General features: G+C 47.7%; 1 protein-coding gene across 2 annotated transcripts; it reads left to right on the forward strand.

Moving 5' to 3' along the window:
* On the forward strand, window positions 1–25,519 carry LIG3 (DNA ligase 3). Of its 2 annotated transcripts, none has more exons than XM_081843488.1 (20): window positions 1–126; window positions 3,030–3,612; window positions 5,078–5,221; window positions 6,697–6,894; window positions 7,606–7,757; window positions 8,797–8,963; window positions 10,383–10,460; window positions 12,227–12,395; window positions 13,598–13,753; window positions 14,816–14,947; window positions 16,025–16,104; window positions 16,590–16,677; window positions 17,093–17,170; window positions 19,237–19,360; window positions 19,541–19,683; window positions 20,535–20,609; window positions 22,113–22,259; window positions 23,045–23,216; window positions 24,393–24,487; window positions 25,116–25,519. In XM_081843488.1, the coding sequence occupies exons 2-20, from the start codon at window positions 3,057–3,059 to the stop codon at window positions 25,347–25,349; spliced, it is 2,988 nt and encodes a 995-aa protein (XP_081699614.1). In that variant the 5' UTR covers window positions 1–126; window positions 3,030–3,056; the 3' UTR covers window positions 25,350–25,519. The 2 variants fall into 2 exon arrangements, with proteins under 2 accessions (XP_081699614.1, XP_081699615.1); XM_081843489.1 differs by lacking the exon at window positions 1–126 and adding an exon at window positions 201–222.

Consider the following 25,519-nt stretch of genomic DNA (forward strand, 5'->3'; position numbering starts at 1 on the left):
TCACGCCGCGGGGGTCGACGCGACGTTCTGTGCGCATGCACCCGCAGCGCGAGCGAGAGGGGCCGCCGGAGACGCCCGGATTTAAAAGGGGTCTTCGCCGAGGCTGAAGGGGCCCCTTGAAGGAAGGTGCGTGTCCGCGAAGGTGGGGAGCTGGTTGAAAATGGGCGAGGGGACGCGCCGGTGGGTCCTGCTCCCCGCTTTTTCAAGGAGCCTAGACCTGAGGTGATGGTTATGGGCGCCCATAGGGGGGCGTGGCTTGCGCTCCCCCCTCCCTCCCAACCGTCACTCTGTGGGGAAAATAAATGGCGCATGCGCGGTAGCCACTAAGCTTCCCCCAGCCCACCAGGTGCTTGATGGGCAGAAGGAGGAAAAATGGGACTCGGAGCTGTGGTCAAGGGGTCTCTCTCTCTCTCTGCCTGGAGTCTATCTCTTCCGACCTAAGATAGACTTGAGGTGGTGGGGAGGCTCTCCCAATATTCATTGGTGGGATTAGGTTGCGAGTGTACTAAATAGAGAAGCGTGTCTGCTCCACGTGGGTGAACCCTGAAATTGCTAGGCATGCGTGTCGTTTGTAAAATACAATATATTTCTCCTACTGACTGTAGGCATTGCACGTGTTTTCTTTTTGCAACAGGACTAACTTAAGTAAAAAGATTAAAAACTGCAAACCCACCCAGTTTCATTAAGCTTCAATAGCGCTGAAGTGTTATTTGGCAGCAGCCAGTTTAAAGTGCAAGTGTTCGTTCAAATGCCTTTTGTAAAGAGGAAACTCTTCCCAGTCTTGAAGGAAGTCAGACCCCTGGAAGCTCTCTTCTTGCCTTCTTTCTTATAATCAGCCCAGGCCTGCCTGACATTTTCCTTTTCCTCCTTAGTTGCCCCTTGCAGAACACAGCTTTGGGGGGGGAGGATGGGAACAAAAGTGGAATTAGTGGCTCTGCCTGTCTTTGGCTCTGACTCACCTACCCTTTCATCTGCCCTGCCAGCCGCCACAAAGTCACTTGACCAAACCAGTTTCTGTGTGACTGGGAAAGAGTTTTGTAACAATACTGTCACACCAGGGAAAAAAAAATGTTTCCCTCACAGCTGTCAAAAATAACCACAGTTTTAAAATGCTGTTTTCTAATTTCAGCCTCTCATACATGTAAATCTCTCAGAAGTGGAGAGGGTTGGATTTCTTGAAGCATTACAATATAGAAATATGAAATTTGATAAAAGTAGAAGTTAAGGCCTGTGTTTTCTGCTGTTTATTTTTTTAAAAAAACTGCAATTTTTTGGTCTTACAAGGCTCGGTGTTGTTTTGAACATTCTTTTATTTTAAATGAAATGTGTATTTGATGATCCATTGTTTAGGAGCTGTATCCCTTTAAAAGGTGGCTTTATACATATTTTAAATAAATGGATCCCAAGTAAAAGTCTCCATTCATTGAGGAAGAATGATGTCTCCAAGGGTAGTGGTGACTCCCCCTGCAAGAGCCCTGTTGTCTCTTAAAAAGGCAAGTAAATTGATGGTGGCCTCAGTTTTTCTTACCCAGACCCCTTTTGTACAGAGTTATATGTGTCTTTCCCCACCACCTCCTTTTTTCTCTCTTAGCTCAGCACAGTGAGAGAAAAGGAGACCAGGGTGGAATCTACACACATATAGAAACGCTGTGAAACTACTTTTTAAAAAAAAATGTTATGAAAATACCGTAATTTTCGCTCCAAAACATGCACTTTTTTGCTCCTAGAAAGTAAGGGGAAATGCCTGTGCGTGTTACGGAGCGAATGCACTCGACCGGAGCCATGGCTGCCGTCAGTCAAGCAAAGCGGTAGCCGCTTGCAGGGCTTTGCAGGGCTCTAGCTTTGCTTGCTTTACAGCCAGGAGGAGGGGGAGGAGCCGAGGAGGAGGGAGGGAAGGAGAGCCATGGCAGCAAAGCGGGCAGCAGCCGCTTACACGTGAGGAGGGACAGACGGAGCAATGAGGCTGCAGAGGGGCGGCAAGTCACAGGAGGGCTCTGAGCCACAAGCACAGTGAAAACCAGTAAAAAGGTTTTTTAAAAGGCTGCTGGGGACAGGAGGGCACGGGATGAGGGAGAAGGGGAAATTACGATTCTCCCAGCGTCTCAGCTGATCCGCTGAGCAGGACTTGGGTTGCAGGGGATTTGCCATTAGCTGCGTAAAGCAGCAAAGAGGGAGAGAAGGAGCAAAGCGGGAGAGGAAAGGAGCTGCTTACACTGCTGTAAGTGGCTGCTGTCCGGTTGGCTCCTTTAAAGCAACAGTGCTCTTTCCCTCCCCCCCTCCCCGCTCAGCTCACCGAAAAGCTCCTTTTCCACACACCCCACGCGAGCTCCTTCTCCCCTTAAACCCCTCTCCTGCATCATTAGCAGCATCCTTCTCTACATACCCCATGCATGTTCCTTCTCCCCTTAAACCCCTCTTCTGCATCATTAGCAGCATCCTTCTCCACACACCCCACGCATGTTCCTTCTTCCCTTAAACCCCTCTTCTGCATTATTAGCAGCATCCTCCACACACCCCACGCGTGTTCCTTGTCCCTTGAATGCTTTTCCTTCCCTCCCCACTTAAAACGTGGTTACAAAGCACGGATCCACATGGATCCTCAGGATTTTTACACTGGGTCACCCCAAGTTCACCATCAGATCACATAGCATATCCATGGCTACAGCCTGCACCAAAAAACACACACACACACACACACACTGTTTCATGGGGCTGCAATGGCGCAAAAACGTGGTTACAAAGCATGGATCCACGTGGATCCTCAGGATTTTTGCATTGGGCTACCCCAAACTCACCGTCAGATCACGTCTGTGGCCACAGCATGAACCACAAAAATCATACATCCACTGTTTCGTTTAGAATATTTTTTTCTTGTTTTCCTCCTCTAAAAACTACGTGCGTGTTATGGTCAGGTGCGTGTTATAGAGCGAAAAATACGGTACATTGAATTTTGCATAGCTCACTGTCGTCATCTAGTGTCACATTTGTATATTGTACTTTACAACACATTTAAAATGTTTTATTTGCAGCTATGTAGCTGAGTCCCAGGAAACTACATGCCTTTTATGCTCAGGGTACATCTTCTAAAGGCAGCCAGAACCCTCAGCAGAAGTGAAAAAACCTTCTTGCTGTCAGCACAGACAGCTCATACCTGTGCTGGCCACAGTTTCCAAAAGATCGTTGCCTTCCGCAGGCGCTCCTGGTTGTGGAGCAGCAGCACCCCATCTCCGGCTGGCTGGTGGTACCAGCCGTGCATTGCCAGTGGCTTTCTCTTCCCATCACCACTACCCATTTGGCCCTCAAAGCCCCTGTGCACAGTCTCCGAGATGGCAGAGCAGCGCTACTGCGTGGACTACGCCAAGCGAGGCACGGCGGGCTGCAAGAAGTGCAAGGAGAAGATCCTCAAGGGGATGGTGCGCATCGGGAAGGTGGTGCCCAACCCATTCACAGAGTCCGGCGGGGACATGAAGGAGTGGTACCACGTCAAGTGCATTTTTGAGAAGCTGGAGAGGGCCCGGGCAACGACAAAGAAGATTGAGGACATCACGGACTTGGAGGGCTGGGAGGAGCTGCAGGACAGTGAGAAGGAGCTGATAAACCAGCACATCTCAGGTAAGCGGTGGTGGTAAGAGCAGTTATATAGGGTGGCCCAGTATTCAGAGCCTTGGCTACTTAAAGTTAGCCACATTCATGCATATTATTAGTACTAGCGTTGCAAATTATTTGTTTATTTTATTTGTTTGTTTATTTTGATGATGATGTTTATTAGATTTCAATTACAATCCAATAACGGCCTCATTATAGCAATAAGGTAAAGGTAAAGGGACCCCTGACCATTAGGTCCAGTCGCAGACGACTCTGGGGTTGCGGCGCTCATCTCACTTTATTGGCCGAGGAAGCCAGCGTACAGCTTTTGGGTCATGTGGCCAGCAAGACTAAGCCACTTCTGGCGAACCAGAGCAGCGCATGGAAACGCCATTTACCTTCCCGCCACAGCGGTACCTATTTATCTACTTGCACTTAATGTGCTTTCGAACTGCTAGGTTGGCAGGAACTGGGACCAAGCAACAGGAGCTCACCCCGTCGCGGGGATTCGAACCTCCACCTTCTGATCAGCAAGCCCTAGGTTCTGTGGTTTAACCCACAGTGCCACCCGCGTCCCTTATTATAGCAATACCAATTTATAATACAGTTCTTAATACCAGTCGTTCAAATACCAAATTATATAATTAAAATAAGGTGGCCCCCCACGTGCTAGAATTGATGGTTTGATTATTTGCTTTATTTCTGTGTTCCAAAATTTTATTAATTTCCATTACATTCCAGTCAGCATAATAATCCCTTATACAACAACTGCTATATTCATAACTTCTGTTTGTGTTGACACATTAAATGATTTATAAAACTACAAGTGAGGAACTCAAACTATATCCTTGTTCTTCCTGTGTGTGGCAATCATTCTGTCCCTGATGTTTCTTCCTGTCCTTGTGTTTATTTTATGTTTTTATGGCATTTATATCCCACCTTTCCATGGAACTCAAAGTGGCGCACAGGGTTCTCCTCCTCCTCTCTTCTAATCCCCACAATAACCTGCCAGTCATCTTCCATTACTTTGCCAATAGGATCCTGCCCATAGTTAACCGATTTGTCACAAGTTGCCTGTGTTAACGTTTGGCTTTTGAGTTGAGGGCCACATACATGTCAAATCACTTTTGCTAGTAGTTTCTTAAATTTTTTAAAAAGGGGAGGGCGTGTTTCTCTGAACATGTACAGTGGTACCTCGGGTTACATACGCTTCAGGTTACAGACTCCGCTAACCCAGAAATAGTACCTCGGGTTAAGAACTTTGCTTCAGGATGAGAACAGAAATCGTGCTTCAGCGGCATGGCAGCAGCAGGAGGCCCCATTAGCTAAAGTGGTGCTTCAGGTTAAGAACAGTTTCAGGTTAAGAATGGACCTCCGGAACGAATTAAGTACTTAACCCAAGGTACCACTGTATTACTCAAGACCTGTAGAGGTGTAGAATAAATTCTGTGCTCCTGAGGCCTTTAACCTTTGACCCCTCATATCTTCACAGATCTTACTTCCAAAGCTGCAAACACTCCGAAGAAAAAGGCCACCGTCCAGGCGAAGATTTCTTCCAGTGGTCAAATCACCTCCCCCAAGAAAATGCCGGCAGCTTCTTCTGATCCATCACCAAAGAAATTTTCAGGGTTTACAGGTGCATAAGAGATGGACGGGCCTCTTTCTTTTGGTTGTGATTCATTGGTAGCATTTCCAGCTCAGAGTCTTACATTTGGTTCTGTGGGGAAGTCTGCAGGTGCTCTTGGATGTGGCCAATCCATGTCCAATGAGCTGGGTTTTAACATTTAGGCCATCTGCTAATAGTCTTCGATAACTGATGATTTGGCAAGAGTCTTAAGGATGCAGGAAGAGCCCTGCTGGATTAAGCCAAAGGGTCCATCTGTTTCTGTATTTTGCACCTCACAGTGCAAAGCACAAAAGGCTACAGCCCTCCCTTGCAGTTGCATCTCAGCAACTTGTATTCAGAGGTAGACTGCCTCTGAACATGAAGGCTCCATTTAGCTATTGTAGCCAATATGTTGGTAGACTCCTCCTCCTCCATCTCTGTGAATTTGTCTAACTCTGCCTTGTAAGTAAGCCCACAAAAGTATACCAGTCTGCTGGAGGGGGTGGGGCTTACAGGTCTCTCCTCCATTGGTCTGCTACATTTCTTACCTGGGTGCAGAGGAAGGGCCTTTTTTCTCTGGCAGCCCACCTGTTCTGCACTGGCAATAGAGGAAGGATGGAACACACTGTCCCTCCCTCCAGCTAGCTTGCTTGCCTACAAAGAATTCCTTGTCACCTATGGCAAGTGGGTGAGTGGTTTGGACTGGTCTAATCCCTTTTCTAAATCTAGCTAAGCCAGCTGGCATCACCACATCTCATCACAAAGAAATTCCATATGTTAAGTGTGCTGATTGAATAAGTCATTTTCCAACATCTGTTCTGAATCTGCCGCCCATCAGCTTCACTCCTAAGGTATGAAAGAGGTAGAAAAATGTACCTCTGTTCACATTCTCTACAGACAGGGATGGGGAAACCTCTGCCCTGCCAACTTGTTTTGACCTGCTGGGCTTCCCCATTTGGCCTATGAAGCTGTTTTGGCCGAGCCTTGCCCACCTTGCAACTCACATTATCTCTGACCATTGTGGCTGGAGCTGATGGGTGTTATCATCCAACAAGATCTGGAGGGCTGCAGGCTAGCCACTTCTGTGATACACACTCCTGGAAGTGATCCCTATTGAGCATGACTTCCTTCCAATCACCCAGGCCTAGGATCAGGCTGGCTGATTTGAAATTCCAAATCATTTGCTGATGGTGATCTGCAGCAGACATCCTGGTAAAACACAGGTAGCCAACGTGGCGCCCTCCAGATGTTGCTGGACTACACCCCTGAATTGTTGGGCAAGCTGGCTAGGGCTGAGGGGAGCTGGAGCCTTCATCATCTTCAGTTTTAATCCAGGAACAACAAATCTGAGAAACGCTGCCTTGGATCTACTCAGGTGCTGTTACCTGCACCTGGTCCTCAGGATAGGATGGGCCAGAAGTGCAAATAAATGTTTTGGGGTGGGTGGGAAATCACAGGCCATGCCAGTCGGCGGTATCTTCCCCTGAAGTTCTTTTTCTGCACAGCTAAGCCGGGCAGCTCTGATGAAGTGGCTTCTGCATCTCACCGCAAGCCCAGCTTGTCCACGGAGAAGAGTGATCCAAAGCACAAGGACTGTTTGCTGCGGGAATTCAGGAAGCTTTGCGCTATGGTAGCTGACAAGCCTAGCTACAACGTCAAGACCCAGATCATCCAGGACTTCCTGCAGAAGGGAACCAGCGGAGGTACAATTCCCTCTCTCTTTCTCTTTTTTTAAAAAATTGGGAGCATTTGTGTTGCTGTAGAGGGCAGACTCAAATATATGAACAATTATTTATTATTATTTATTAAATTTGTATACCACCCTTCATCTGAAGATCACAAGGCAGTTCACAACAGAAAAATACAAAAAGAAAAACACAAAATACCTAATTTTTAAAAAACCCATATTATTATTTATTAAATATGAATGATTTTTCAAATGGGACAGGTGGAATACAGTTCATTTCCTCTTCCTGGTGACATAATGTACAGTATATGCATGCTATATGTCAGTGGTCCCCAAAGGCTTTCAGGCCACTGCTCCCTTTGTTCCATAAGCTCGTTCCCAGTGTCTCCAACCCTACAAAAAGCATTTTTCTGAATAGCAGTTTGCACAACCCACAAAGGAAGATCATAGCACAATAACATTCAAAAGAGTAACAATTAATTAGTTACTCTTAATTAATTAATTAATTAATTAGTTACTCAAAGTGTCTTAGATGATAAAAATAGAAATAACAAAGACGTTGAAGTCAGATGTAAAACCAGCAACAAACAAGGATTAACATAGTCATCTGTGATAAGTTTGGGTTGCTGTGATTAGGGATGTCGGTTTTCCAGAGACGACTTCATTATGGGCAAATGTGGTCCACAGAGGCCAGGCTGTCCATTCTCACCTTCTTCCTTGTACCCAGATGGCTTCCATGGGGATCTCTACCTGACAGTCAAGCTGCTGTTGCCGGGGGTCATAAAGAGTGTTTACAACCTGAATGACAAGCAGATCGTAAAGCTCTTCAGCAGGATATTTGGCTGCAACCAGGAGGACATGGTCCGAGACCTTGAACAAGTGAGGAATGAGTTTGCTGTGTAATGGTCTTGAATCTTGGCCCTCCAGGCCTGTCCGTCAAGCCCTCAGGACACTCCCCAAGACACACACACCCATCAGCCGTCCTTGAGTGTTTTGGCCTGGCTGGGATGGGTCATTGAACTCTGATCATGGCTCTGGCTTGCCTGGATGGAGAGAGCTGGACAGAGGTGTTGGTGTAGAACCAGGATTCAAGATGGCCTTAACAGGTTGCAGAACTGGCCCCAAACTAACAAAATGAATTTCAGTATAGACAGATGTAAGATTCTGCACCTACGCAGGAATAATCAGATGCACACATTTAGGATGGGGGACACCTGGCTTGGCAGCAGTACATGGGGAAGGGATCTAGTGGTTTAGTAGATCACAAACTTAATATGAGTCAACAGAACAATGCAGCAGCAAGGAAAAAAATGAATGCTAATCCAGGCTGCATCAACAAAAGTCTAGTGTCCAGATTGAGGGAAGCAATAGGACTCTTCTATTCTGCCTTGGTCAGACCCCACATGGAGTCCTGTGTCCAGTTCTAGGCACTACATATTAAGAAGGATATTGACAAGCTGGAAAGTGTGCAAAGAAGGGAGACTAAGATGATCAAGGGTTTGGAAACCAAGCCTTTTGAGAGAAAGTTGAGGGGGCTGGGGATGTTCAGCCTGGAGGACAGAAGTGCTGCTACATGGAAGATGGAGCAAGCTTGTTTTCTGCTGCTCCAGGGGGGACAACCTGAATCACTGTATGCAGATGACAAGAAAGGAGATTCCAACTAAATACCAGGAATAATTTTCTGACAGTAAGAGCTGTTCTAAAATGGAAGAGACTATCTTGGGAAGTGGTGGATTCCCCTTCACTGGAGGTTTTTCAACAGAAGTTGGATGACTATCTACCAGTGTTTTCTGCACTACAGAGGAATGGATTAGATAACTAGATTATTCCCAGGGTCCCTTCAAATCCTACATTTCTATTATTTTGTGAAAAGACTCCCCTCCCTATGTGATTTAGTCTGTGATTTTATTTTAAACAGGGTGACGTGTCTGAGACCGTGCGGATCTTCTTTGAGCAGAGCAAATCCTGTCCCCCAGCTGCCAAGAGCCTCTTGACGATCCAAGAGGTTGATGACTTCCTGACACAGCTCTCTAAGCTTTCCAAAGAAGACGACCAGCAAAGCTTGCTGCAGGATGTTGCAAACAGGTACAGTAAGAGGTTTGAGATTCCTGGCTAGGGAGCTCAAGCTAGAGGGGAGGAACTTCCCCATGTCTCCAGTGTGTTATTGGGGCTCCCATAATTCCTTACCATCAGTTTAGCTGACAGCTGGGATTGATGGGAGTTGTAGTCTGACAATGTCTGGAGGGCAGCAGATTAGAGGAAGACCACGACAGGTTCTGCTCAAAGGACAGATTCTGAAGCGGCAGCACAAGTTGCCAGCTTGCTTTTGCAGAAGCAGGGATCTGTTTACATGTATGAATGGAAGACTGTTTTGGTGCTTTTCTAATCCTGCTTGTGCAGTGATAGCAACAAAACAATCAAGGGAATGGAGCAAATCCTCTATGGGGAAAGATTGCAGCATTTGGGACTTTTTACTTTAGAGAAAAGGTAAGAGAAGGAAGTTTGTGAAACTATGCATGGCGTGGAGAAAGTGGACAGAGGAAAGTTTTTCTCCCTGTCACATAACATTAGAATTTGTGGTCATCCGATGAAGCTGAGTGTTGGGAGATTCAGGATAGATAAAAGAAAGTCCTTCTTCACTCAGCACATAGTTAAACTATGGAATCCCCCCCCCCAACAGGAGGCAGTGATGGCCACTGACCTGGATGGCTTTAAAAGAGAAGTAGAGAAATTCATGGAGAAGAGAGAGCTACAGTGGTGCCTCACAAGACGAAATTAATCCATTCCGTGAGGCTCTTCGTATAGCGTTTTTTTCGTCTTGCGAAGCAAGCCCATTGACAACTTAGTGGATTAGCGCTATTAGCGGTTTAGCGGCTTTTAGCGGATCAGCTGATAAGCGGCTTAGCGGCTTAGGAAAAGGGGGGGAAACCCACAGGAACTCGCAAGACATTTCGTCTTGCGAAGCAAGCCCATAGGGAAATTCGTTTTGCGAAGCGCCTCCAAAACGGAAAACCCTTTCGTCTAGCGGGTTTTCCGTCTTGCGAGGCGTTCGTCTTGCGGGGCACCACTGTATTGATGGCTACTAGCTGTGATGGCTCTGCTCTGCCTGGAGACCACAGGAAGGGGAAAGTGCTGCTGTGCTTGGCTCCTGCTTGCATGCTTCTCTTTGGGGCATCTGGCTGGCTACTGGGAGAGCAGGTTGCTGGACTAGATGGGCCACTGCACTGATCCAACAAGAAAAAAAATCACTGGGGAGAAATAATCTGCATAGAAGTGGGAGGGGAGCTCAGCATTCTCCCTGCTGCCCCTTCCTTTACAAGCTGTCTTGGTAGGTTGCTGTTGCATCTATTTTGATCTTCAGCACTGCAAGTTGCATGTTCCTTATGATTAAGTTTTTTAAATAAACAAGTGCCCAGTTTGCAGCTGATAAAATCTCCAATGATTAATTGTTATGCTTCATGATCTTGTTTTATGATTGTTTTTTATTCTTTTTTTAATTTTCAGGTGCACGGCCAATGACCTGAAGTGCATCATCCGGTTGATAAAGCATGACTTGAAAATGAATGCTGGAGCCAAACATGTGTAAGCTCTCTCTCTGTGTGTATGTCGTTTCCAGAAATAATGCAGAAGTCTAAAAATGGAATGTGATGGAGACATAGAAGAAGACCGCTTGGGCTCATTTTGAAATGGAGCTAGAGAACCTTCTGCTCTCCCAACTCTCAATAGCCACAGCGACCAAGATTTTAGTGTGGCATAGCAGTTAGAGTGCTGGACTAGGGCCTGGGAGACCAGGAGTCAAATCCCACTCAGCCATGACGTTCACTGTCTCCCAACCTAACCTACCTCACAGGGCTGGTGTGAGGATTAAAGGAGTAGGTTTGGTGAACCATGTATACCACCCTGAGCCGCTTGGGAAAAAAGATGGGATATAACTGCATTAAATACAAATACATATAGCGTCATCAGCCCAGTATTGTGCAGTGCTCTGCCAATGGGGATTCAGCAAACGCCTTCTGTGCCAGCTTTTGGAACGCCTGCTTGAAAATGTTTCTATTCTGCCAGGCCTATGCAGCCAATTAAGAAAAGATCCTTCTGTAATGGTTAATGGTGTAACAATTATGGTTTTATTGCAGTAAACCATTTTGACTTTCTTTTATGATTCAGTGGTACACAATTTTTAAATAAATACAGTCGTACCTTGGAAGTTGAACAAAATCCATTCCAGAAGTCCGTCCGACTTCCAAAAGTTTGGAAACCAAAGCGCAGCTTCTGATTAGCTGCAGGAAGCTCCTGCAGCCAATCGGAAACCGCGAAAACGTCACCGGTCATTCGGGTTCCAAAGAATGTTCGCAAACCAGAACACTCACTTCCAGGTTTGCAGTGTTCGGGAGCAAAAACATCCCGAGTACCAAGGCGTTTGGAATCCAAGGTATGACTGTATGTAGAAATTTATTACTATTATTACTGTTAATTACATTTATTGATCACTTCTTTGCCAAGGTGTAACTCAAAGCAACTTTCAGTATATAAACAAACATATGTTGACTCCAGCAACAATATACAGTTGTACCTTCGTTCTCGAACGCCTTGTGACTCAAACATTTTGACTCCCAAACACCGCAAACCTGGAAGTGAGTGTTCTGGTTTGCGAACATTTTTTGGAAGCCAAACGTCCAACGCGGCTTCCGCAGCTTCTGATTGAGCCCACAAAGCTCCTGCAGCCAATCGGAAGCCGTGCCTTGGTTTTCAAATGTTTTCAGAAGTCAAGTGGATTCCGTTTGAGAACCAAGGTACGACTGTATCTAAAAGACAATCCTATTTTAGAAAGGGCAGGATTAAAACATACCACCCACTCAAGAAGAACAGAGATAATGAAGAGAGAAAGGCCTGATTGAAAAAGGGGTGTTTTTTGCCTGGCATCTAAAGCTATGCAACAATGACACCAGGCAAGCCTCCCTGGGGAGAGAATTCCACAAACAGGGAGGTGATAAATATTGCACTTTAAATATCCAGGCCTCAGTTTTCCTTCAGCTATTCTGTGGTCTTATTCCTCGCACAGCCCTCTTCAGCTCCTTTCTCCCCTCTTCTCTCTCAGTTGACAAGAATACAAGAAAAGCCTGCTGGTTCAGGCTAGCGGTCCACCCTCAAGTACATCCCGAGCAAAAAGAGCCATCTCCCATCCTGTGACTAACAGCAATTCATATTTAGAAGTATTGCTGCCTCCAAAAGTGAAGGCAGAGCAGAACCATTGTGGCTGGTAGCCATCGATATCCCCTCTCTGCTATGACTTCATCTCATTTTATAGGAAAATAATATATGAGACTCCCTGCCTTCTCCTTTCCTTTCAGGTTGGATGCCTTGGACCCAAATGCTTATGAGGCTTTCAAAGCCTCGCGCAACCTCCATGACGTGGTTGAAAGGGTGCTGAGGAACCAGCAGGAGTCCCAGAAGGTGCCAGGCCTAAAGAGGACTCTCAGCGTCCAGGCCACGCTGATGACCCCCGTTCAACCCATGCTGGTAAAAAGAAACAACCCCAAACCCTGTGACCTGGTGGTCTCCTCATTCAGCCCGTGGAGCTCCCTTTAGAGGCCCTCCTGTCCCCATCTCTGTCAACTGTTTGGCTTTTAATGAAGGCTAAAGCAAGGAAGAATCTAGTGGCACTTTTTGTGGGACGAGCTTGCGTGGACCACAGTCCATCCAGCAATGTAAGAGCCTGGCTGCTGCCAAAGGGGAGGGGGGTCCATCCAGCCTAGCATTCTGTTCTCACAACTGGATGCCAGAAGCTGGAGAAGAGTAGGACAGGTGTATAAATCCGGAGCTGCTTCCAAGGAGGGAGAGGTCTTGTGATCTGCAGGCGAGTCTTCTAAAGGGCTAAGAATCCCTTTTTCAGAAGGAGAGAGCTATCCCCAACCTGGTGTTTTCTAGATGTCTCCAACTACAGTTCACATCAGTCACTAGGGCTGGCTGATATATCAATATATCACCCAAAATTGGTTTGAAGTCCATAATGTGAGATCAATTTCATAATTTTTGAACTGGCAATAAACTGTTAATCATGGGGGGGGGGTGCGTGTGTGTGTGTGCGTGCGTGCGTACTATGCAAAAACCACAATGTGGGGGAAAACGTGAAGCCAGCCAATGCCTCTACATAGCTCCATCCTTATTTCAGACATTGTGATATATTGGTAAATCATGCTGTTGGAAACCAGATATTGCACAGTCCTGTCAGCTACACTGGCTGGGCTGATTGGAGTTGTAGTATGAGACCTCCAGAGGACACCAAGTTGTTGCAGAAGGTCGCAGGATCATACCTCAACACCTCAGGTGGAAGGGAGAGGATTGGAGAAGATCTCTGCCTGAGCAGCTGGAGGATTGGTGTTGGATTTTGGCATAGACGATACTGTTTTACATGGGGTGTTGGGTCTGCATAGTAGAAGACAACTTGTGCCTAGCTTGTACAAGGAGAAGGGACATAGATCAGGACTAGGGAATCAGCCTTGCAGGCGGATGGTCTCTGGTTCAACCCCCAGAATCTCCCACTAGGGTTGGGAGAGGCTCCTACCTGAAATCCTGGAGAGCTGCTGCCAGTCAGTGTAGACAGTACAGAGATAGGTGGACCCATGTTCTGGCACAATACAAAGCAGCTTCCTGTGTTGTAGATCTGCATGCAATTAAAAGTCATAAGGTGAGATTTTCCTCCTTCTCCTTTCTCCCACAAGGCCGAGGCCTGTAAGTCCATTGAGTACGCCATGAAGAAATGCCCCAACGGGATGTACTCGGAGATCAAGTACGACGGGGAGCGCGTCCAGGTGCACAAGAAAGGCGACCACTTCAGCTACTTCAGTCGCAGCTTGAAACCTGTCCTTCCACACAAGGTCAGTGGAACCTTCTGTTACTTTATTATGATTGCATTTCTATCCCACCTTTTTCTACAAGGAGCTCAAGGTGGTTTACATGGTCCTTTCCCCCATTTCCTCCTCACAATAACCCTGTGAGGTAGGTTAGGCTGAGAACCAGTGTCTGGCCCAAAATCACTCAAATGTGTGTGTGTGGGGGGGGGGGGAATTGAACCTTGATCTCCCAGGTCCTAGTCTGACACTAACTACAGTGGTGCCCCGCAAGACGAATGCCTCGCAAGACGGAAAACCCGCTAGACGAAAGGGTTTTCCGTTTTGGAGGCGCTTCGCAAAACGAATTTCCTATGGGCTTGCTTCGCAAGACGAAAATGTATTGCAAGTTCCTGCGTTTTTTCCCCCCTTTCCCCCCCTTTTTCTAAGCCACTAAGCCGCTTATCAGCTGATCCGATAAGCCGCTAATAGCGCTAAGCACCACTGTATTGTGCCACACTCTCTTTACACCACTCCAGTGTTTGGAGTAAGCAGCAGCAGAAGGTTAACTTGGTGTAATGAATACTTGCTTGGAGGATACCTTTCATTGGAAGGTATTCAGACTGAGAGTATAGGAAAGAGTGCTGCAGTGCTGGCTGACTATTGTGTTGGAGAAGCCAACAAGCCAGGCTTGCCCCTTTGTTCTCAGGAGATGCATCCGAGATGACCTCTCACCTTCAGGCAGCAGAATAGGTTGCAACCTAAGACATACCTTTCTAAACTTCAAAGGATAGAGATAGGTCGGCACAGAGTTTAAAGGTGCGGGAATATTTTGGGAATCTGGAGGTCCCTTACTCTGTCTGTTTAAACCCCTTTCTGCAATGTGAGTTGTGCCCAAACTTCCAACACTCTTTGGGTCGCCTCCTGTAGAAACAAGTGGCTGGCTGCTTACCAGTATCACATACCTGGCATGTTCCGCTAGTATTGGGGAACTAGGAGCCCCTGTTTTCTCAGGTTCTGCTGCCTGAAGTGATCATCTGACTCTCCCTAACAGGAGGAACGACCCTGGCAAGAAACTCTGATCTCGTGATGTGCTTATGTTTAAACCAGGTGGCCCATTTCAAGGACTTCATCCCCAAGGCTTTCCCCGGGGGACACAGCATGATCCTGGATGCAGAAGTTCTTCTAATAGACAACAAGACAGCCAAGCCCCTTCCCTTTGGAACACTTGGAGTGCACAAGGTGCGTGGTTATAATCTCTCCTTGCCCAGAAATGGACGAAATGACCCAACTCATTGCAAAGCAGGTTGATTTTATTAAAACACAGCAAGTAACAGCAGATGGAATCTGTAGTTGAAAACATCTAGGGGGCACCAGTTTGGGGGATGCTAAGCTTAGGTTGTGGGGCAGACAGTGGCAAGACACGCTGGTGGGTTATAGCATTGGGTATCATATGTAGAAAGACCAGAATTTTCCTTCTCCCCATTCTCATGCAGCTCATGGGATCGACCACTGAAACTGACAGCTTAGAGATTCAGGAAAGATGGGGAGAACTTCAGAAAGGCAGAATTTAGGGACATCTCGCCTGCAGAGAGGTCAAGATTTACTTCAACTATGGTTCATTAAACCTTGGTTTAATGTTACGTGCAAATTCTGTCCAGTATTTTAACTGTGGTTTGTTTACTGCCAGAAAACCACAATTTGAAGCTGTGTTTTTTACTGGCATCTCAATTTAACATGCAAATCCAGCCTGCTTCCTTAACTGCGGGTTTTCTGACCACCTCACCCCCAGACACTCATTAAGCACTTTGCCAGCAAAGTTTGAAGCAGTGAGCCATGGTTGGTTTGATCATCTGTGGAACAGCTCACTGGGTTGAACAGAGGCACTGTCTTTGGTCTGAAAGATTTCAGTTTCCTAGACGAAACTGATTCCTGCATTGCACAGAGTTGGGCTAGATGACCCTTTGGGTGCCTTCCAACTCTTTGATTCTGTGAATTCCGAGAGGGGGACAGGGAGCAGCCATGGGAGGATCTGAAGCCCTGTCTGTGAGCTGCACAAAGTGGACTCCAACTCCCATCAGCCCCAGCCAGCATGACTAATGGTCAGGGATAAGGGGACCTGCAGTCCAGCAAGGCACAGGGAGAGAGGCTGTGGCCAGTCACAGTGGAGAAAGGCGGGCCGAGGAGGAGAGGCAGCAAGGAGACCCAGGGAAGACTGTGGGCCTTGCCAAATGGAAGAGCTTCTGCCTAGCTCTACAGGATTTTTTTCTCCAACCCCTAATACAATCTGTGTTCTAACACATCACTGTCTCTCTGCAGAAAGCAGCTTTCCAGGACGCCAACGTCTGCCTCTTTGTGTTTGACTGTATCTACTTCAACGACGTCAGTCTGATGGACAGGTGGGTCTCATTCGCTCAGTATAACTCAAGACCATATCTGTTCCTTTTTATCCCCTTTGATCTGCAGAACTGGCCCTGCTACAGGTGCCATATAATACTCATTATGCACTTGTAAGAAATTGGACTTTTTAGTGCGGCGGCATCAGCCACACTTTGGAACTCCCTGCCTGTTGACATCAGGGAGGCACCTTTACTGTCTTCTTTTTCACACCTGTGAAAAACACTTTTGATTAGGTAAGCCTACCCAGATATGTAGAATGTTGATCTGTGTTCTAATCTGGTTTTTAGCATATCTTTGGTTTTCATTATTCTTTGAATGTTTTAAATAGTTATTTTTTTACTGTTGTTATTGGCTATTGCACTGTTTTATTCTTTTAATGTCTACATTTCATGAAATAAATAAAAATTAAATAAAGTTAGGCCCATTTCGTCCTGAAACCTGTTTTTCTCATCATCGTTCTCCATCTCTGCCCTGTTTTCTCCAGGCCGCTCCGTGAGCGCCGCAAGTTTCTCTACGATAACATGGTGGAAATCCCCAACCGAATCCTCTTCTCGGAGATGAAGCATGTCACGGTGGGTGCCATTCCAGACTGTGAGCTGGAAACGCTTGGAAATGTCCCTGCGGGGAATATTGAAGACTCTCAAATCGCCACCAACAAAAATGAGCTCAGTATTCTGAGGAGCCTACCAGCATTAGCCTAATAATGTCCACAGTGTTCTGGAATCCAAACAGTTCTTTTCTGTTTTGTCCAGATTTGACTGAAGTAGAAAATCAGCACAACCTAGCTAAGAGTGACTTCCTTACAGAGGAACAGAGTGACTTCCTTACATTCCATTCTTGATAGAAAGAGTTTCACAGTTCTGCATTTTGTTCCTTCTGATTATTATTATTGTTGTTGTTGTTGTTGTTGTTGTTCCTGCAAGAAACTAACACAGCCAGCCACTCCCCCTCTGGTAATCCTTTTTAACTTGGCTATTTCTCTTTCAGAAAGCTTCAGACCTTGCTGATATGATCAACCGAGTCATCCGTGAGGGGCTGGAGGGTTTGGTGCTGAAAGATGTGAAGGCATGTATCCTTGTGTTTTTGATGCACACACCAGACAATTTACAGTGGTGCCCCGCAAGACGAACGCCTCGCAAGACGGAAAACCCGCTAGACGAAAGGGTTTTCCGTTTTGGAGGCGCTTCGCAAGACGAATTTCCCTATGGGCTTGCTTCGCAAGACGACAGCCCATAGGGAAATCTCCGGGACAGTGGGGAAGCGCAGCTCGTCTTCCCCGCTGTCCTCGGACCTCCTCCGAAGCCTGGCGGCGGGGCGGGGACACCTCCTCCCGCCGCCGGGCTTCGGAAGGATGCCCCGATGCCGGGCGGCGAGGCGGGAACGCCTCACCCCGCCGCCCGGCATCGGAACGATGTCCCGAAGCCGAGCGGCGGGGCGGGAAAGTCTCCCCCCGCCGCCCGGCATCGGAACGATGCCCCGATGCCGGGCAGCGAGGCGGGAACGCCTCCCCCCCGCCGCCCGGCATCGGAACGATGTCCCGAAGCCGAGCGGCGGGGCAGGAACGCCTCCCCCCGCCGCCCGGCTTCGGGGCGGGAAAGCCTCCCCCCGCCGCCCGGCTTCGGGGCGGGAAAGCCTCCCCCCGCCGCCCGGCTTCGGGGCATCGTCCCGATGCCGGGCGGCGGGGCAGGAACGCCTCCCCCCGCCGCCCGGCTTTGGGGCATCGTCCCGATGCCGGGCAGCGGGGCGAGAAAGCCTCCCCCCGCCGCCTGGCATCGGAACGATGTCCCGAAGCCGGGCGGCGGGGCCGCGAAGCCTGGGCGCGCTGGCAACTCTCCGCAAGGAGCGCTCCCGCTGCTTGCGGAGAGGTCCGCGAAGCCTGTCCTAGACCTCTTCTGAAGGCAGGCGGGGGGCAAAAGTCTTTGTCCCCCCTGCTTGCCTTCCCAGGGGCTTTTAAATCGCCCGGACAGCGGAGAAGTCCTCCGCTGTCCCGGGCGATTTTAAAATGCCGCCCGCCAGAAGAGGTCGGGGGAAGGCGGTTTCCATAGGAACGCATTAATTGATTTTCAATGCATTCCTATGGAAAACCGTGCATCGCAAGACGAAAAACTCGCAAGACGAAGAGACTTGCGGAACGAATTAATTTCGTCTTGCGAGGCACCACTGTATTTTACTTGGTTCATCAGCTTCATTTCTTTTAAAAAAATTGATAAGTAGTTTACATAAAATGATACAAAATTTTCATTAAAATTGGCAATAAAACCCGTAAACATAATAAAATGATCATAGATAAAAGAAACAAACATAAAATTACCTGTTGAGATAGGCTTGGCTAAGCAAAAAGGTTTTAATAGGCATCAAACTGCACAACGTAAGTGCCTGCCTAATATCAAGAGGCAAGAAGTTCCAGAGACTAGGGGCATCACACTAAACTATCAGTTTCTCTCGAGTGTGCAACAGACATTATGCTGCACTTGTTTTGTTTTGTTTTTCATTAGAGCACAATTTTTATTAATTTAAACAGCTTTTAGTAGTTTCATGCAGTAGCTACAATACAGGTGTACATCAACAATGTTATAAAGAACAAAGTTTAGTCAGTTAGTTAAAGGGAAAGATTGCAGGGGAGGGTTGTGGGTTTTTTGCAAGCTTAAAAAAGCAAGATGACTAGGGAATGTATCAAGTTTTGTTTAATTCACGGTTCTCCGGACCTTTTGCTTTAGTTTAAACAAAACTTATGCAACCATACATTGTGACATTATGTTAGGGAAAATAGGGAAAACACTATGGAAAACACTTGTTGCAAATTCTGACTGGAAGTTATGCTGCACTTGTAAAAGTGACAGCTCCACAGATTGAAGCAGTCAAACGGGGCACATTTTGATTACTTTTTAGACAGGAAAGTGAGGTGCTAATGTTGGTTAAACTGAAGATCTCCATCTAGAAATCATCTCTCTCTTCCCTCTGCCTCTTCCAACTTCACAGCTATCTGCTGGCATTGTTCTAGAGTTTCAATGCCTATTTTTGCAAGCATAAGGACTAGGAGGTTGCTTTTTGTTTTTAAACATGCCCTGGATGTGATACGCTTTAGAGAGCTCTGGCCAACTGCCTCTTCTTTCTTGCTTTGGCCTGTGCAGAGCCTCTATGAGCCAGGAAAACGCCACTGGCTCAAGGTGAAGAAGGACTACCTGAACGAGGGGGCAATGGCTGACACGGCAGACCTGGTGGTCTTGGGTGCCTTCTATGGCCAAGGGAGCAAAGGTGGGTGTCTTAGAAACCAGCCTCAGAGGACCACTTGAGAAGCCTGGGAAATTTCCTTCCCCCCCCCCCCCATCACTGCAACCAATCTAGTTGGTGGCAGTCCATGAGACATAAAGTCTGCTTTTCCAGTTGAGCTGCTCTAAAGCAGGGACCGCGTTTCCCTCCCTCTCTCTGCCGCAGGGGGGATGATGTCCATCTTCCTCATGGGCTGCTACGATCCCGACAGCCAGAAGTGGTGCACGGTAACCAAATGCGCCGGCGGCCATGATGACGCCACGCTGGCCCGGCTGCAAAAGGAGCTGGACATGGTGAAGATCAGCAAGGTTTGCAGCCCGGAGACGTCACAGCCCTCGAGTGTCGGTTGCGGGGATTCTCAAAGAGCTGCTGCCAAGTCGGCATACATAAGAACAGGTCCAATGGCCCATCTAGGCCAGCATCCTGTTCTCACAGTGGCCAACCAGGTGTTTCAGCAGGAAACCCACAAGCCAGGACCTGAGCACAAGAGTGCTCTCCCCTTCCTGCAGTTTTACAGCAACTGGCATTCAGAAGCATCACTGCCTCTGACCATGGAGGCAGAGCATAGCCGTCATGACCAGTAGTAGCCATCAATAGCCGTCTCCTCCACAAATTTGTCCAGTCATCTGTTAAAGCCATCCATCTGGTGGCCCTCATTGCTTCTTGCAGGAACTATGCACTGCATGAATAAGTCCTTTCTTTTACCCCTTCTGAATTTTCCAACATTCAGCTTCATTGGATGCCCACAAGTTCTAGTGTTTCTCCATGCCCTGCATAATGTTTTTAACTTCTCTCATGTCACGTCTTGCTTGCCTTTTCTCTAAGCTCAGAAGTCCCAGACACTGCTGTTTTTCCTCAGAGGGGTGTCACTCCATCCCCTTGATCATTTTGACAACACTGAACTAGATGGATTAATGACATGACTTAGCCTATGGCTGCTTCCAACGGTCCTTTCAGCGCTGTTGCACTCCAGTTTTGTTTTGTGGGCTTCCCAGAACAGTTATCTGTGATTGGCTACTGTGAGAAGAGCATGCTGGGCATGCTGGACCTCCATGGGCCAGGCTCTTCTTCAAAGATCTTCCAAGGTGTGCAGCTGGTAGGCTCAAGGAATGGGATTATTTTGAAGGTGACTTCCTGTGTCTTTTTCTCTCCTTCCTAGGATCCCAGTAAGATTCCAAGCTGGCTGAAAATAAATAAGAATTATTACCCAGACTTCATTGTTCCAGATCCAAAGGTAAAACAGCCTGAGAGGGAGGGGCAGGAGCTGCAGGGGGAGAGGAATAGGATTGTCCCTGTGCAAAAGTAGCAATGGGCTCTGATTTTCAATGTGGACCTTTTTTTAGAGGTTGTGGGCAGGGGGCGTTCTGTAAATGAATCGTTAGTGTCTGGTGTGGCTAGATAGGTGAAGCTAAGCAGATATGAACCAAGTTACCGTATTTTTTGCTCTATAAGACTCACTTTTTCCCTGCTAAAAAGTAAGGGGAAATGTGTATGTGTCTTATGGAGCGAATGCAGGCTGCGCAGCTATCGCTGAAGCCAGAACAGCAAGAGGGATTGCTGCTTTCACTGCACAGCGATCCCTCTTGCTGTTCTGGCTTCTGAGATTCAGAATATTTTTTTTCTTGTTTTCCTCCTCCAAAAACTAGGTGCGTCTTATAGAGTGAAAAATACAGTAGATCCTTGGTCGAGAAACCACTGTTCTATATGAGAGCTTTGTGTGTTGGGGGGGGGGGTAGTTCAGTTTTAAAAATTCCATTGGCGTCCTGCAGCCAATCAGAAGCCACGCTGGATGTTCGGCTTCCGAAAATCGTTGAAAACCTGGAACACTCACTTCCGGGTTTCGATCATTTGGGAGCCGATTTGTTCAGGAGCCAAGGCGTCTGAGATCCAAGGTACGACTGTATACAAAAAATTGCACATTCCTAAACCCTTGGATCTGCCCCATGGCTAGTGGGTAGGGGAGAGCAAGAGAATCCCCTGTACTTCCGGTGCCTATGTGCCAAGTGGGCCTTGTCCAGCAATCAAAGTGGAGAACTTAAAAGCTCTTTTTGTAACAGATAACCCCAAGCAGACCTGGCTCAAAAAGAGGTCTGCCTTGCTTGGATTTAACTTGCACAATTTGAACCATCCTGTCTTCAGCCAAGTATGGTTGAACTCACATGAATTAAATGAGCACAGGATGCCATCAGCTTGTATTTGTGTTGTGTGTCAAAAGTCCCTTTTAATCATATCTGTTCATTTGGCGCCCTACCTCTTCACTGGATCAAAGACCCAAAGTGGGTTTTCCTATGAACTCAGAGCACACACCATGTTGCCTCAACCACTTCTCTCAGATCTCCTGACCATGTTGAAAAAAGAATCTTGTTCAAGTATATTGGGAGCAGATGAATGTTTCTCAGACTTCTTGAAAACAAGGAAGAGGGAGCATAATCCAGGCTGTGTATATGTGTGTGATTAATACACTACAATTCTGCACCCAGTACTCCCAAGACTGCCTCTCTGGCCATGGGGGCTAGTAGTTTCCTTTAGAATTTTCAGAACCCAAGCTGAGATTCTTGGGGTGCTGAATTCTGTTCCAGTCTTGTGCAGAACTCGCACAGAATTCTGGCTGTTCTCCAGCAGAGTTCTCCCACACAAACTGCTATCCTTTAATGGTGAACTGCATTGAGCAGCAGAGAGAGGAATGGCCAAGTAAGGTTGGGTCAGCTCATTCTGCAATTGTTGCCCTCTGCCTTAGGCAGCACCAGTCTGGGAGATCACGGGGGCTGAGTTCTCCAAAGCAGAGGCCCACACCGCTGATGGGATCTCCATCCGCTTTCCACGCTGCACGCGGATCCGAGACGACAAAGACTGGGCCACGGCCACCTCCCTACCACAACTCCGGGTGAGTCACCCACTTCTGCTGCTCATCTGCCCTTCCTTTAGAACCAGGAGTGGAACTTCACTTGATTCTTAGGGGAAGCAGCTGTAGCTCAGTGGTGGAGCATCTGTTCTGCATGCAGAAGATCCCAGGTTCAGTCCCCAATGACGTCACCAGGTTAGATTGGGAAGGTTTCTCCTGCCTGGAATCTAGGAAAGCCGCTGCCAGTCAGTGTTGACAGTTCTGAGCTAGGTGAACCTGTGGTCTGACTCAGTATGAGGCAGCTTCCTCTGATTCATAGAATCATAGAATTTTAGAGTTGGAAGGTACCTCAAGGGTAATCTAGTCTAACCCCCAACCCTATAGTCAGAACCAAGAGGACTAGAATCATGCTTAGGTATGGCTGGCAAATCCTGAAGGGTATGTCTGAAATCCTGGAGAGCCGCTGTCAGTCTAGGCAGTTCTGAGTGAGATGGACCAAGGGTCTGGCTCAGCTTTATTTGTACATGTGTGTTTGTAAATAGATAGATAGATCTTTTAAAATTATAATCTCTTTTGTTTCAAGGGGAAGGGCTGCAGCTCATTGGTGGGGTGTCTGTTCTGCATGCAGGATATCCGAGGTTCAGTCCTCAACGGTATCCCCAGGTTGGGTTGGCAAGGTTTTTCCTGGCTGAAACCCAGGGGAGCTGCTGCCAGTCGGTGTGGGCAATACTGAGCTAGATGGACCGGAGGCACCTTCCTTTGTTCCTTGGCTGAGGGTTTCTTTCCTGTTTTCTAATGGCAAATCCCTATACTCTGGCTGGGGGCAGGAGCTATACCAGTTGTCCAAGGAGAAGTCTGACTTCACTGTGGTCGCCATGGAGGAGAACTCCACAGCTGGCAGCAGCGGAGAGACAGAAGGGCAGTCGAGGTCTTCCACTCCCCGCAAGGCTCCAAAGCAGCCCTCCAGCAAGTCCCCAGCAAAAGCTAAGAAGCCTGAAGGTGTGGGGGCTGGGATGTTTGTTGCTGTGGGAGGGGGGCTGGGGAGGGCTGTTGAAAGTTCCCTTGGGCATCAAACCCTGCCCCAAATACAGACACACCCAGCTGAGTTCCTGCTTTGTCTTTTGACAACACATGGTGAGAGGTGCATCTGTAGAAGCAGGGCCTTTATGGTCATGGCCCCAGGGCAGCCCAAAGCCACAGTTCTTAACTCTCTTTTTAAGGGACTGCAAGGTGCACCTTTTTTTTCTTATGGGGATTGGGGTCAGAGATGGAGGGAAGCTTCTGGCCCTCCAGATGTTGCTGGACTATAACTCCCAAGGACTATAAGTCCCAGCATCCTCCTTGGCCATTGGCAGGTGCTGATGGGAGTTGGACATCTAGCAAACCACAGGTTCCTCCATCCCTGCAGAGGGCATTGTGCACTGATCAGTCTCTCAGTTCATCAGTGATGCTGCTCCATTTTTGTAATTCATGCTTTAGGTTTCTCCGTGTCTCTAATTATAATAGCTACTTATTTTTTGTTCTGGAAGACAAGCAGCATAAAATTGTTTCTGGATAACATCTCATGGAGGGGCAACACCTAAAGCTTGTTGGGTGCCAATCCCTGCCACATGCTTTCCAAAACCCTCTCAGGGCCACCCTAAAGCCCATCGAAACCCTAGTGTAAAGACAGGCTGTTGCAATCAAGTTGCCTGTCAGTAGCCAGGAATAGGGTGATGATCAGCCACTGTGAGAAGGGGAGAGACTGTATTTTAGTTGGTGGAGCACTCGCTTGGCACCCAGAAGGTCCCAGATTCAGTCCCCAAGTGGGAGACACTCCTGCATGAAATGCTGGAGAGCTGCTGCCAGTCAGTGTAGACAGTACTGAGCTAAATGGACCAATAATCTCACTCTGTAGAACAGCTTCCTATGTTTATTTGAAAACAGGATGCTGGACTAGATGGGCCATTGGCCTATTCTAGCAGGCTGTTCTTCTGTGGCTTTAACTGATGCAGATAATTATTTTAAGTGATCAGTTTCCCACTCCACAGTTTATGGGGCAAGGTGGGCTAGAAAACCAGTGCACACCGCCACAATATGCCCACCTTTGACCCTTCTACACTGCCCTCTCCCTTCTCCTGGCAAGGCACCCTAACTCACTGATGTAGAATGTTTTGTTGTCTTTTTTCTTTTTAGCCAGCAAACCTGTAGAAAATTCCCCACTGAAGAAGGCCACGGAGAAGCGAGGAGAGAAGAGGAAAGCCTCTGAGCTGGAAGGAGAGAAGGGGAAGGTAAGAGGACCTGACCTTCTCATCCCTCTTGTGGGATATGGATATCAGTGGCTACTAGCCAGGATGGCTATAATCTGCCTGCACTGTTGGAGACAGCTTGCCTCTGAATACCAGCTCCTGGGGGGAGTGTACTCACCCCCTGCTTGTGGACTTCCCAGAGGTAGGTGGCTAACAGCTGTGAAAAGGCGTTCCTTTGGCCTAATCCAGCTATGCTCTTCTTACTTTGTTATTCAGAACGCTTCCTTCAGTTACAAGAATCTGCATCCTTTGGAAAGAGAAAATGTTTCATAGAATTGTAGGAAGAGACCCAAAGGGTCATCTAGTCCAACCCCTTGCGATGCATTTTATTTTAATTCCAAAGGAAGCCTTCCAGTGATGGAAATGCTGTCAGGGGCTTTTCAGGCATTGCCAATCACTGCCTGCAAAGCCCCTTTTGTCCAAGCACTCCCCCACCTTTAGTGACGTCAGAGAGGCGTGGCTCGGTTGAAGCAACCTCGTAGGCCAAATGGAGAACTTCTGTGGGCCCGATTAGGCCCGTGGGCTGCCAGTGCCCAACCCACCATATAGCAAGCCGAGTCCCTCCTCACTCACCATCCTGTTGTGTGTCTTCCCATTTCTCCATCCGCAGATGCTGCTGGATATCTTCACTGGGGTAAAGCTGTACCTGCCTCCTTCCGTGGAAGGCTTCAGCAAAATTAGGCGGTATTTTGTCGCCTACGACGGAGACCTGGTCCGCGAATTCGACACCTCCTCAGCGACACACGTTATGGGGGACGTGGAAGAGAATCCATCTGCCAAGCACGTCTCCCCGGACTGGATCTGGGAGTGCATACGGAAAAGGAGGCTGGTAGCCCCTTGCTAAGCTGGTCTTTGGCCCATGCCAAGGCCGCAGCAGCTACAGGGACAGGTGAGGGGAGCAAGCCGGCTTTTAAGGATGCCTTAACCACATTTTTAAAGAAAAGGTTTAACACCTTTTGGGATGAAATTTTCAGCTCTGATAAACTGACATTATGGAAATCAAATTAAATATCA

Source organism: Podarcis erhardii (genome assembly GCF_964252035.2).
Source record: "Podarcis erhardii genome assembly, chromosome: 16".
Classification (NCBI taxonomy): domain Eukaryota; kingdom Metazoa; phylum Chordata; class Lepidosauria; order Squamata; family Lacertidae; genus Podarcis; species Podarcis erhardii.